We start from the raw sequence: 14,123 nt of genomic DNA, 5'->3' as shown, positions 1-14,123 counted from the left end.
AAGACATATTGTTTGTTCACTTAAGAGAATTAAGTTTTCTGAACAGAACCCCTTAATGTGAATTAAAAATCAGTCTCATGGTTGGTTATGTCTCATTATGTTCTCATGAGAACATAATCTAGTAGTTTTCATTTAAGTTTTAAACTCCTCAAATCAGTATTTTAGAGTTGCACATTGTTAAAATGTATACTCCACAGTGATAAAATTGACACTATGAACTTTCCTGTGGACTGGTTGAAAAAAAAAAGATTATTTAAAGTCTTAGGTTGTCAGAATGCCATTATTGCACTTAAATGGTCATTCACCATACAGTTACATCAGTAAGGTCACTTTGGATGTGTATCCCCACCTGGGACAACAGAAAGTATAAATGTTTAGCTATATGGAATAATGGTTAGGATGTGGATAATAAAGGTCTTCAACAAAAGAAAATAACTCCCATTTCCAATCCTAAGAGCCTTTTAGAGTAAGGACCTGTCTTCCTGAAATTGGTTAGGCCTGTGTGTGGGGCAGAATATTGCCATTACTGAAAAGCAAAAATCTGCAAAATATGCCTAAAGCATTCTGGTTATAAATGTCTTACTGCTCCTATTCAAGTGAAAAAATATTCTTCCTCCAGTGATTTTGTTCTTGTATCCTTGACTAAAAGTAGTTCACGTTTGTTAGCAGATGGAGGTTTTGAGCGGTACATAAGTTGTCTTCCCAGCTGAAACAAAAGAAAAAGTAGTTAATATTTTCATATAACCATTTTCTATTGAAGTGTAACTAAAATACTAATATTAACTTGATTTTTCTGAAGAATAATATAGTTTAAAATAGTAAATAATAATCTCAATTACAAAGGGATTGATAACCTAATGGATGTCCAAATGCAGGCAAAGTTAAGTAACGAATGGAGCACCATGGTATGCAGAAGACAGGGCAGTTAGGTTTTATGGGCAAGTGGGAGGATTTAGATAAAGTCATCAGATAGCTTGTGTTTCAGGTATGCTAAGCTTAGAGAAACTCCATGTTTGAGGCCAACACTTCATTTCTCAGTAACTGCCATAGCTAATTTCTACTCCATTGGTTCAAAGAGACCACTTTCCTCTGCTAAGCAACAACTGACTGGCATTTAAAAATCCTGTTAGGGCTTCCCTGGTGGCGCAGTGGTTGAGGGTCCGCCTGCCGATGCGGGGAGCGCGGGTTCGTGCCCCGGTCTGGGAGGGTCCCGCGTGCCGCGGAGCGGCTGGGCCCGTGGGCCATGGCCGCTGGGCCTGCGCGTCCGGAGCCTGTGCTCCCCGGCGGGAGAGGCCGCAGCGGTGAGAGGCCCGCGTACCGCAAAAAAAAAAAAAAAAAAAAAAAAAAAAAATCCTGTTAAACAAAACCTTGAGAAAACCATGTACTATTTTCTTAGGCACGAGAAATCCTGGTGGCTCTTGGTCCCACCAGGAGAGGCTTAGGAATACCCCAGTTCATACCTGTTTATTCTCTCTGGAGCATATACTCAAGTATATCATACTAATCTTTCTCTTTGAGTCTTTTCTCCCCCTTCTCCTTATTCATTTATTTATTTTTTGTTTTGCCTTTATATCTGAATTTGTATAAATTAAATGTATAAGAAAACTGTTCTGTTAGACATGAAATTTGATGGGACATTTCCATTGTGCCTCAAAAGGGGCACCAACCCTGTGTGACTGTCCCCTGCATTGCAGAATGTTTGACATTCCTGACTCCAGAGAACTAAATAGCACTAGCAGTCCTCCCCTCATTATAACAACAAAAATATCCTTAGACGACTGGAATCCTTGAATTCCTTTCCTAATGTCATATTTTTTCCCTCACTGGTGATGATCTCCTTTGATAACCTTTGTTATTAATTTCTGTCTGGGAAAATCGCCAGTGATGAAATGTCCTAAATGTCCTCTGAAAGAGTAAAATCTTCTTTCAGAGGTCTTCATACATTGTTGACTTATCAACATTCTTTCTCCAATTTTCTTCCAGATTTAGTTTTCATTCTCATTTTTAGTCTGTTAATTCAGTAAGCATTTATTGAGTGTCCACTATGTGCCAGGCATTGGGGATACAAAGGTCATAAAACTCATTCATGGTCTAAAAGGAAAGGTGGATATATTAAAAAATAATCACTTTAATTTGGTGAGTTTAGTAAATAATAGTATATACATGTAGCAGGGTGATGAATGGTTAATTCTCTCTTAGAAGAAGAGAAGTTAGAGTTGAACTTCTCAAGAGAAGCAGAGTTGAACTAGATAAGTACAGACCCTTTTAAAGATGAAATGCTTATTTAAATAAAATTAATCATCACTTTTTGACATAGTACATATTAACAGTTACCATACTTCAGAACTTTAAGTACTTACCTCAAAGGCTGGTTGTGAGGCACAGAAGCATTCACTATAGGTTAGCTGTGACTATGGTGAGAATCAATGTCCATATTAGCTTTGCAGTTAACTATGAGATTGCCTTCCTGGAACATACTTCAGACTCTAGCTCAGAGGAGGGAGAGTGGCATATAGAAACAAAAGGCTCTTCACACCTAGGGGGAGTCATAGACCACGTGCACTCTGTGACTGCCCAATTCTAAACTTACTGAACAGGTAATCTTGAAATATGAAGAACCTTGGCTTCTGGTCAGATTCTGCTGCTAAATCTGAAGTGACTCTGGGTAAATTATTTTAACTTCAACTATAAGTCTCATTTTTTTACAGTGTGAGGATTAAAAGACCCTTCCAGTAATATGTAATTCACTTACTATTATTTTTTTAATTCTCTAGTTTCATGGCACCTGGAGCTAAAGAAAAAGAGGAGAGGGGAGAGGTTTCTTTTACCAAAAAGTTAGTCTAATGGAGAACTGTAGGACCAGTAATTTGAATCATTCTAAAAGTAGCAAGGAACCAGAGAGAGATCAATTTAAGCTGTTAGCAATCTTACTGAAGTTTAACCTGGATAAATTACATGAGTTAGGTATTTTGTTTTTGCACCACAGAAGCCCTCACACATTGATGTAGTGGAACCTATTAATAACAAAACACAAACCTTTTTCTTTGGTTGTGCTCCTGCTCTTTCCAGAGCAGTTTTTAGCCTTTCCTCCTGGTGTTTTTGTTTTTCTTTCACTTTCTCTTCACGCAACCTGTCAAGAGGGGAAGACATTGTTCTAACTATAAATCACAGAAAGTAAAAAAGACCTACATCATTACTATTTGGTAAAGAATTATGTAAATATTATAAAGTTTCCTTTAAGGTTAAATGAAAATAATACTTCATCTTCACCCAAATCTATGGGTTTTGAATATTCAGGTGAAATTTCAACAACAAATCCTGTTTGTGTTGAAATGGGAAGAAAATGCATGTCACCATTTTGGAAGAAGTAAAATCTATCCAAATCTTGGTCTAAAACAAGCACCTCAGCAAAGCTTTCTCATCACTCCATTTACAGTTCGGTACTTCGCAGTTAATCCGTATGGCAGCCACTTGAATTAATTTCCAGCTATTTCCCCCTCTTTTTAAACCTTTTTATTGAAGTATAATGTGGAGAAAAGTACACAGATCACAAGTGTATATAGTTCAATGGATAACCACAAAAACATACTTTCCAGTAAATCTTTTTGAATGTTATCCTCAAATTAAGGCCAAGAAATAGTATTTGTCTTCGTTCTCTTCAGAGTTGTTATGAGGATAAAATTAAATGAGCTGACTTATGCAAACTGTCTAGTCCAATGCCTGGTACAGAATAACCACTGGACAAGTGATAGCTTTTGTATGGATGTATATAATTATCAATGTAACATTCACTGAACATTTTTTATGCAAAATTAGGTGTTATGTTAGGTGCCTCCAAACCATGGGAAAAATCCAGTAAAATTCTCCTTTTGATAAGAATGATAAGTAATTGGAATTAGGTTCATGTATCACTACTGGAAATAGTAGTAATTACAAGATGCAAATGCTCTTAGTATAATTAGTCAAAGGTCATCTTCTGGAAGGAGTGATTTTCATTTATGATTTCTTAAAAAAATTGCTTCATATTCAATAAAATCCCATCAGGATCACCTTAATATATTCTGGACTTTGTTTTTATATGGAGGAAACCATATCCCCCCCACCCCAGTAACGTAAGCAGTAACAAAGTATCTAATATTAATGGCTACTCTTTGAGTACTTACTATATGCCAAGCATGCTTTAGCGCTTTACATAGATTATTTAATTTAATCCTCACAACAACCCTGTGAGATAAGTTCCATTATTACTGCCATTTTACAGATAAGGAAACTGAAACTTAAGAGAGGTTGTGTGGCCTGCCTAAGGTCACAAAAGTTGTAAATGGCAGAACCTGGATTGAACCCAGGCAGGTCAGCTCTAATGCCCATGCTCATAGCCATAGTTCTAGTATGCCTGCCAACATGTTTTTTTGCTATAACAAGAACATTATTCCACCTATAAGCATTCTCTATATGCTACATTATACTAGGGATCATATTTATAATAATCATTGCCTCAAAGGTAGTATGTACATAAAATCCTTATTTAACTTGGTATGGAAATTTCTAAATCAGTGAATTCTCCGGGAAAGGCCCCAAGCTAGGCAAAGATGGGACATGGGGGCTGGGCAGGGGTGGAGGTGAGGGTGGTGGTATGTGTTCCAGGGATGGCAATCTTCATGAGATTATCTTGAGGAATAAATGAGTTAATGAGTAAATGTGATGTATGTAAGTGTTGGCAGTTAGGAACTGAGGAAAACCCTCATTACATGGCTCTAACTTTCAAACAATTCCTTCATAGGTTGAGTCTCCCTGTAGTTTTCCAATGAAAGGCTCCTAATTCTAGTCTTGGGCCCTTCACCACAAGTATAGTTCTCCTTCTACATTATAGCCCTTTGAAAATTTTCATGTAAGTAGTGAATATTCACTCTGAAAATTCACTTTTTCAGGCTAGAAGGACCCCTTGCCCATCCGAAACTATGTCATTTGCCCCTGATGAACTCTCCTTCACAGTGCTCGTTTTACCATTGATAACGAGATGTTTATTTCGTAAGAATATGGATGTTATGTGTCTCCACACTAAATAATAGCTCCATGAGGAGGGCAGGGCTGGGTTTGATTCCACTGTGTCTCTATATTGCGTATAATAGAGACTTGCTGTATAATAGACTTCCTTAATGTGTGTGGAATCCAAGCAAAAACAGCTTCTCATTAAGTCTTTCACTACATTTATATCATAAGACAGTGACTGTACTTTTGCCGTCGTTCTTTCTGTTTCATCCTCTCAATTGCCTCCACGGTTTCTTTGGGAATGGATTCAATGAGATCACTCAGTTCCACCAGGCGAGACTCTACTTTTACCAGCTTTTGAACTGGGTTGAGGCTGCCAACCTCAGCATCTCCAATGCAGACTTTGTATACTTGATTAATTTTTTTACTAAGAGAGTCTATCAGTTTTTCCTGAGGTTGAGAAGAAAAGGAGAGCAGAAAACATAAAATTTCATTACTATTTTCTTGTTCATTCAATAAACGTAAAATTCCCTTTTACTATATTATAATGAAAAAGGCTTTTATGTTCTTCTAAGTATTTCCTTTTTTAAAAGAAAAACTTTAGTACAACATAGAACAGTGAGAAAATGCAGCATTGAATTTATGTTATAATTTATAGTCAGATCATTACTATAGTAACACCTTGGATTATTTTCTTTAAAAATATTTCAGTCTAGGTATAAAAATAACTTAATAGGACAGATTGTCTTTTTGCTTGAATGTTTTCTGTATCATTCTCACTCAAGTAGACACTACATAAACATTTTAAATCCTTTTTTTCCCCACTCTAACGCATTTCCTAGCAGCACAGTGTGTGAGCTCCCTTTTTTGCCCTTACTATTCTAATTTGCTAAAACTATAATCCTGTATGATAGTTATTTGCATACATGCCTTATCTCCCCTCCTAGACTGTAAGCACCTGGAAGGCAGGAGCTATTTCTTATTTTTACACTTATATCTAAAGCAGCACCTTGCACATAACTGTGCACTTAATAAATGTTTGCTGATTAAATGAATGCATTCTCTAAGGAAAAAAAAAGTTACAAGCAAACAGATTCCTAAGCTGGCCTGTAAAATCTTTTGAGGAGTTTTTTCATTCTCTCCACTGGGAAGCCATTCTAGTACTCCAGTCTAAGCAGAGGCTTAGGCCAAACCTTGCTGATCCCTGTACCTGGCCACTGTGCCGTTTTAACTGTTGGTAGAGATGCTCGAGCTTGTAGGTAACATGTTTCGGGACCGTAAGGAAACTTTCTGTCTCTACAGTGTGTACCCGGCATTCGCAGATAAAAGGATCTCAATAAACTGAGCAAAGTAAATCGTTCTCCAGGTAGCATCCTGCCCTCATTCCTGCTTCTGCTCAGGAAGATGGGAATCACCATAAAGCCAAGGACAAATAATCCTCAAGACAGATGTAGCTCCAGGAGCCATGGGAGACCCCTCCTGAAACCACAGACTCATTACAGAGCCACCAACACTTAATTACAAGTCAAGATCTGTTACCAATAGTTTACTTCAAACAGCTTGTCTGTCCCACCTAGTTTAACAAGCTTTCTGATGGTCCTGTTTGCCATAAAGTCCCCCGTTTTTCTTCTAAAGTAACACTTACTGTATTCCCTATTTATATTTAAAATATGCTTCTTCTAGGAAATTTGGAGAAATACAAAATAATGTTAAAGGAAAAAGTAAAAAAAAGCAAAAGTCCTATTTGCCATAAAGCTTTTTTCTTTCCCTTTCTAAATAACATTTATTGTATTCCTATTTATATTAACACATTCCTTTTAGAAACTTTAGATGTATAGAAAAATATAAAAGGAAAAAAGTATAACTCATCAAGGGGCTAAAATATTGTACTTGGATATGGAAAAAATTACTGTAATGTGGGTCATTAAAAATATATATTCTGAGAAAACATCTTTAATATGAGAATGATTAGTAAGTTGATGGAAGTTTTGTGGGGAAACCTCTTGAACACTTAGAAAGAGCTTTAGAGATGGATGGGCAGCGACCTTTCAGCATGTCTTGTTTTCTTTTTAAGTTCTGCCTGTCAAACAGGAGAGGAAAAGACAAGTAGAGATATTTTATTAAGATAACAAGTTAAGAACAGTGTAAGAAGTAGGATTGGGGAATGAGGTTAAAGAAAATACTCATGTATGAAAAAGAGATTGAGGGCCTGGCCCAACAGAGCAGAAGGACAAGGAAAAAGGGAGCTCAAGGCACAGGCCTACAGATGACAGAGAAGTAAAGCATCAGTCCCATCCCTGGAGCTGCCACCAGATGGCGGGCCCAGCCCAGAGCACCTCGGAGGAGGAGCAGCCAAGAGAGGCTGCAAGAAGTGGGAGGAGATGCTGCTTCCTGCTGTGTAGCGGGACAGGATCGGGACAGGACCGTGAAAGGCTCAGAATACTGGATACGAACTCTGGATGCCTTCAGCAGTGAATGGGAAGTGATCTTACTAGAGCAATGATTAGGAGAAATAGTTGTATCAAAACTGGATAGGCGAGGGGGTAGATGTCTAGATGACCTTTAAAGTCCTTTCCAACTCAAGGATTCTGTAATTCTAATCCATGTTATGTTCTGCTGAGTGCTGACTGTAAACAGCTTTTGCAATTGAACTTGATTAGCTCCCTGTGCCCAAGAACGATAAAACGAGAGATGAGGACGTTCTGCAAATTGAACAACGGAATAGCTTACATTCCATTTCATGTTCGATAAACAACTGCACAAAACAACATGTATGAATCTCACAAACATAATGTTGAGAGGAAGAAACCAGACAAGCCAGACATATTACATGATTCCATTTATATAAAGTTCAAAAACATGAAAGCTAATCGATGGTGAGAGAAGTAAAGATAGTGGTCATCTTGGGTGTATGGCAGAGACTGGAACGGGGCATGCGGGAGGCTTCTGGGGGTGGTAATGGTGTGTTCACCTTGAGGAAATTCCTTGAGAGATAAACTTAGGATCTGTGCACTTTTCAGTATTACATTATAGTTGAGTTTAAAATTTTATTTTAAAAGTAAAATATTGAATCAAGGAAAAATGTTTTTAGGGGATTAAGTACAGTTAAGAGTGTGGAAATTTTGAAAGAATAAAGTACTCATAGCTCCAAAATACCTATGATAATTTATGAATATTAAAATTAGACACAGCTATGCTTATTCACTCATAAAGGATTATGTTTTGCACATTTCAACATATGAAAAGAATGGGAGTGGGGAAGCTGGAAAATTCTTAGAAAAGAATACTTTCCCCTGCCAATTGTCCTGCTCTGCCTCTGCTTCTCTGCCCCAACATTTCACATTTTTGGGAGACACTGTGAATTATTAGCTCCATTTTCCCAGAGTATATAATACACGGATGCCAAAATTACACTTGTGACCCAAATGTCATAGTCTTTAAAAAAGTAATTTTCAGATCAATTCTATCTTCTCCATTTAGGGCTCTGGTTGCTTCAAAGTTTGAGTATTGAAATGCCACTTTTTTTCATAGCCACCCTAAATTTGGATGAAAGGGGCTTGGTGGAGGGCACGGGGAGATACCACTGATATTTACCTGACATTTTTCATGTTACTCAGTTTCAGAATTATTTAAAACAGAATTGAAGGGTGGAAACAACCCAAGTGTCTGTCAACAGATGAATGGATAGACAAACTGTGGTATAAAAATACAGCAGAATATTATTTGGCTGTAAAAAGGAATGAAATTCTGATGCATGCTACAACATGGATGAACCTTGAAAACATGCTAAGTGAAATAAGCCATAAACAGAAGTCCAGATACTGTATGCTTCCATATATATGAGGCAACTTTATAGAGACAGAAAGTAGAACAGAGGTTACCAGAAGCTGGAAGGTGGGGGAATGGGGAATTATTATTTCATGGGTACAGAGTTTCTGTTTGGGATGATGAAAAATTCTGTAAATAGATAATGGTGATGCTTATGCAATATTGCAAATATACTTAATGCCACTGAATTGTACGCTTAAAATGGTTAACTTGTAAATTTTATGTTGTGTATATTTTACCACAATTTAAAAAAAGGTTTAAAAAAAACCCCAGCATTGAAGAACTGAGAGGTGGCTGTCATCACACTTCCTGCTCTGGCAGTGCACAGTCCTATCCCCTCCTACCTCCGGGTGTTATGCCACCCTAGGAAATGTGGGCTGTGAAGGAGCCATAAACAGGTTTGTCTTTTATAACCCTGCCCACCTATGGGCAGGGGAGCATAGTCATCTTCTGATAGAGTCCCCTTAAATCTACCTGTGTTTGAAAATCAAGTTCATAACTATAATTGTGATATTAGTCTCACATATGAGTTTTGAATTTTATTCATTTGAGATTTTTACAAGAAAACCAATGTTAGCTGGAGTTTGTTATGGGTCTTAAAACTAACCTAATCATTCATTCAACAAACATTTATTGAGCACTTACTTTATGAGGACACTAAACTTAGCTGACTAGATAGGGTAAGACAACCCCTACCCTGGGGTTTGCATGGAGCTGGGAGAAACCAGTACGCAAACAGATAAGCACACGTGGATCTATGCAGACCCGAAAGAGGCCACAATCTATTACAAGCTCACTGTTGGGAAGATAATTCCTTTCAGTGCTGATTCAGTGATTCCTCTGTTAATTATTTGCCCCTCAAATTAATACCAAAATGATCACAGGTAGTGAAATACTTCATATGTATGGTAATATGTATACTGACTAAAAGAAATGTATTTATAGGCGGGGAAATCTCAGCATCATACTTTGTAACATTTTAAGAGAACTCCAATGCCAATTTAAATGCTTTCTATCTACTGTGAAATTAGCTATTACATATTGACAAGGTAATTATTTCCAAGCTGCTTTCTGGGCTCCATCATCAACCTGGGACTTGTGGTTTGCTTTAATTCCCCTATTCCAATGCTTAATACACAGGGAATGCAGATTATTAATATCATGAGCCAAAATAAAATTACTACAGGCAAAGAATGATTACCTGAGCATCTGAATTACATTCTCCAAAACTAAATAGCCGGGACCTTAATTCCAGTTCTGATGCTTTTTCCTCTTCTCTTACACAGTTAACCTTAAGCATTTCCTTGTGTTCCAAAAGAAACTCTATGTTGGTATTTCTATTGCAAAAGAAGAAAGAGACCCTTGTCTGTAATTTGTGGTTTAGTGAAATAAGCCATCAGTCAGGAGCTTCAGCACTCCCTCCAGATCATGTGTCAACATCCTATGTCTAGCAAGCCAAATACAAGTTTATATTTTAAGACATTGACAAAGTACATGCAACTTTTCAGGTTAAAGTGAGAAAAATAAATGCACAGATGCTTTTTAACTTCCATCAGGAAGCATTTTTCTCACCCCACCCCCACTTCTGTGGTTCCCCTGAGTCCCCCAAATAGAAAGCAGCAGAGCTGAGGTATCGGGAGCCCAAGCTGTGTGACCTAGTATGTCAGCGTTCTCAAACCTGGCTGATAATCAGAATATCTGAGGAGCCACTGGGTAAAGTACAGACTCCTGACTACTCACTTAGAGATTCTGATATAGATCCCCTTTTCCTGCCCAACCATACCCACCCCATCCCCTCAAATCATATTGTCAGGGCGGGGGCCCCATACACTGAGGACTGGGAGAGAGGAGACAAGGATTAAAAGGATACAGTAGTCTACTGGGTGATTATGAGATTATGGTTTTAGGTTCTTAACTTATGAACAAGTTAATATGTTCCAAAGTTCAATGTAGTTTGACTTAACTATTTAAAATGATTGCTGTCTTCTGATCCAGAAGACTCTTCCCAAAAAAGGTTCTACACATTTTTAGTGTAGAGTAGATATAAAGGTCTATTCTCTGCAACTTGAAGCTATTTTCCAAAATTGTAATCATATAAAATTTTAGAGTAGAAAGGAATTTTGTGAGTCATCAAATCCAGCCTCCTTCCCAACAGAAATCCTTTTTTATAGTAGCCCTGATATATCAATATGTACATTATAAAATGATATATTTAAGTCACACACAAAAAAAACTTTTGCTGAGAGTCACAGCCAAGTAAAAGGCATTTATTAGCATTATCCAAAGCATGAATTGATTAGCCAGATGATAGCATAAAACTGTATTGAACAAAAATTAAGGCAGTAGGTGACATTTCAATTCTTTTTAATCTTTTAAATTGTCTCTTATTATTGCTAGCTAGGAAAATATTTTGACAAGTGAAAAGTAGGGACTAAAATTAAACTAAAGCCAGTCTATTCTGTGTAAATATAACTTCTACCTTTTCCACTCTTCAGTGTAAACTATTATTAACAAAAATCCCATCCTAAATCCAGAGAGACCACAAGGAAGGGCCATACATAAATGAGTTGGACTTTATCTCTGGTTAGAAATCGGTTAATAGAATAAGTCTACTTGTTTTTAATGACTTACATTTTATCCTGTATAAGTTTTTCTTTTTTATTTACATCTTTAAGATTTTCATCTACATCTTGGGAGTATTGTACCAAAGTAAGATTCTGCTCTTCCAGCTCTGTGAGGACCTGAAGTAACTCTTCGGGTTCTTTGAAATAAAGTTCTGGCTCCTAATCAATCAATAATGAAGAATATAATTCGCTTAAAAACATGCTACCTGTGTACATGTGACATCTAGGGAAGAAACAGTGGGGTAAAGGAATACCGTTCTGATTATGAGGGAGACATGGGCAGAGATTGACAAAGGAGCCTATTTCCACATGAGAGCTGGCCTTCAGGAAGAGAGCACTTTGGGTGTTGGGGGGAGATCAAGGTTATTAGGGAAGGGGAAAAGGAAGAGGGTGAGGAAAAGAGAAGGAAGAAGGGATGGAGCAGAGGAGGAGGCAAGGGCAGGAAAAAGGGAAATGGCAGGTCTACAGAAAGGTAAGGGGAGAGGAACAGAAGAACGAGAAAGACAGGAGGCTAAGTGGAGGTCATTTTCTCCCCACATTTTAATGATTTTCTATTTTCCAAAATTTTAAGTATAAGTTTATATTACTTTAAGTAAATTTAATTATTAGCAAGATGACTTGAATATTTGCACACCCATGTTCATCATATTTACTATAGCCAAGAGGTGGAAGTAACCTAAATGTCCATAGACGGATGGATGGGTAAAGAAAATGTGGTATATCCATTCAGCCTTAAAAAAAAAGGAAATCCTGTCATTTGCTACAATATGGATAAACCTGGAAGACATGAGGACATGAGACTAAGCGAAATAAGCCAGTCATGAAAGACAAATACTGCATGATTCCACTTTTACGAGGTATATAAAGTAATCAAACTCTTAGAAATGTAAAGTAGAACGTGGTTGCTAGAGGGAGTGGGCATAGGGGAGTTGTTCAATTGGTGTATAGTTTCAGTTTTGCAAGGTGAAAAAGTTCTAGAGGTCTGTTACACATCAGTGTGCTTATAGCTAACACTACAGTACCATACACTTAAAAATGGTTAAGATGGTAAATTATGTTTTTTCTACAATTAAGAAAAAAAGACTTGGATAAGGTATGTTATACATAATACATGGATGGTGATTTCAAGTGTTTTTCATTCGTTTTGAGTTTCTGTGGTTGTATATAGTGTGGGATTAGCTCAAAGTCAGGGTTGTAGCCATACAGGGCTGTTTTGTTGAAGGTCAATTTATCTCACAGTCCAGCTGCCCAGCATACCTCAAGCCCCAATAAAATGATAAACAGTCAGAAGGTGGTTATTTTTATAGGAAGACTGTAGATAATGTATATCTCCTAAATTGTTACCTTCTTATAGACCTTTATTTATTTATTTTTAATTTTTTTTTTTTATCTTTTGGCCACACCGTGTAGCATGCAGGATCTTAGTTCCCCGACCAGGGATGGAACCCATGCCCCCTGCAGTGGAAGCACGGAGTCTTAACCACTGGACCACCAGGGAAGTCCTGACATTTATTTTTCATTAAATGTCTGATGACAAAGATGAACTGTATATAACTGGAGAACAGTATCAAAATCATATTTTCTTCTGGGAAGTTGTGGAATATTTGGAATAGGACATTTTAATTTCAAAAGAAGAAATGAGCATTTATACTTTTCACCAAACACAATTTTTAAATCAAGAAAGATAATCTGGTTACCAGATCATAGTCCATATCATCATCTAAAAAGAATTCCGAACTGTCTTCTGAACTGATACTTTCAGCTCGGCTGTAAAAGAAAAAGAAACTGCCTGATTTCTGAGCCACTTTCTGTCAACAGATTTGCTTTCATTTCTAAATTGTCTTTGGAACCTAACGGTAACATAGTTCTTTTCAATAGCCTGTTTAGCCTTTTAGGGAATTGCTGATTGCAGGAATCCATGGATTCCATGAGTATGCAAAAGAAAATCAGATTCAGTCCCAGACAAGGGTGACATATGCAAACAGACCACAAGGAAGGGCCATGCCACATGATACCAATTATTTGAGGTGCATCTATAAAATTTCAAATTTTAAAAAAATTTAGAAAAAACAAACACATGACAATCTACATTGCTACATCTGCTTTGTCCTTTTTAAGGCAGTATTCTTGAGAAACTAAACATGTGCTCTAGTGCTCAAAACAAAACGTGTGTTCCAAGTAACACAATATTTGTCTTTTTAAGAGTAGATTTTACCTTTTAAAATATCTTCTGATCAGGCTGAGGAAATGATGGTTGGGGGTGGGTGGGTGATGAGGTACATCCTTAAAGAATAATTATATGGCTTGCAAGGTGGCTCTGGAAAAATCCTTTAAGAAGGATAAATTGAAAATGATTGGACTATTAAAAGGGGCAGGGACTAAGGAGAGAGTAAGGCAGCTGTTGGTGTGATCTAGGTAAGTAACACTTTCAAGTAGAGGGTAGTGATGATGGGAAAAGTGAGTAAATGGGTGGGGCTTGGGAGGAGAATCTAGAGATGCATGAAAGAAAGAATTCATGGTAACCAAGAATAGAGCTACTGGGGCCAAAACAGAAGAGACAAAGATGACTCCAATGCTTGTAGTTTGTGAGCCTGGAATAATGGAGGTTGCACTAACAGGGAGGAAAACGGTTAAAGGATGGGATAAGAACAAGATTAAGATCTGCTTTGTTCATGTTGAGTT

General features: G+C 37.3%; 1 protein-coding gene across 1 annotated transcript in view; it reads right to left on the bottom strand.

The window, feature by feature from the left end:
- Positions 1 to 592: 592 nt before the first annotated feature.
- The window catches only part of CCDC38 (coiled-coil domain containing 38), a 41,026-nt gene continuing 27,495 nt past the window's right edge, over positions 593 to 14,123 (bottom strand). The window contains exons 9-14 of the mRNA XM_060165664.1: positions 13,139 to 13,208; positions 11,449 to 11,600; positions 10,019 to 10,154; positions 5,234 to 5,439; positions 3,037 to 3,130; positions 593 to 706 (exon numbers count right to left, since the gene is read on the bottom strand). Coding sequence (XP_060021647.1) covers positions 593 to 706; positions 3,037 to 3,130; positions 5,234 to 5,439; positions 10,019 to 10,154; positions 11,449 to 11,600; positions 13,139 to 13,208 — 772 coding nt within the window. The remainder of the gene's footprint in view (positions 707 to 3,036; positions 3,131 to 5,233; positions 5,440 to 10,018; positions 10,155 to 11,448; positions 11,601 to 13,138; positions 13,209 to 14,123) is intronic.

Source organism: Lagenorhynchus albirostris, chromosome 11 (assembly GCF_949774975.1).
Source record: "Lagenorhynchus albirostris chromosome 11, mLagAlb1.1, whole genome shotgun sequence".
Lineage (NCBI taxonomy): Eukaryota > Metazoa > Chordata > Mammalia > Artiodactyla > Delphinidae > Lagenorhynchus > Lagenorhynchus albirostris.
This window is presented reverse-complemented; position numbering and strand designations above follow the sequence as displayed.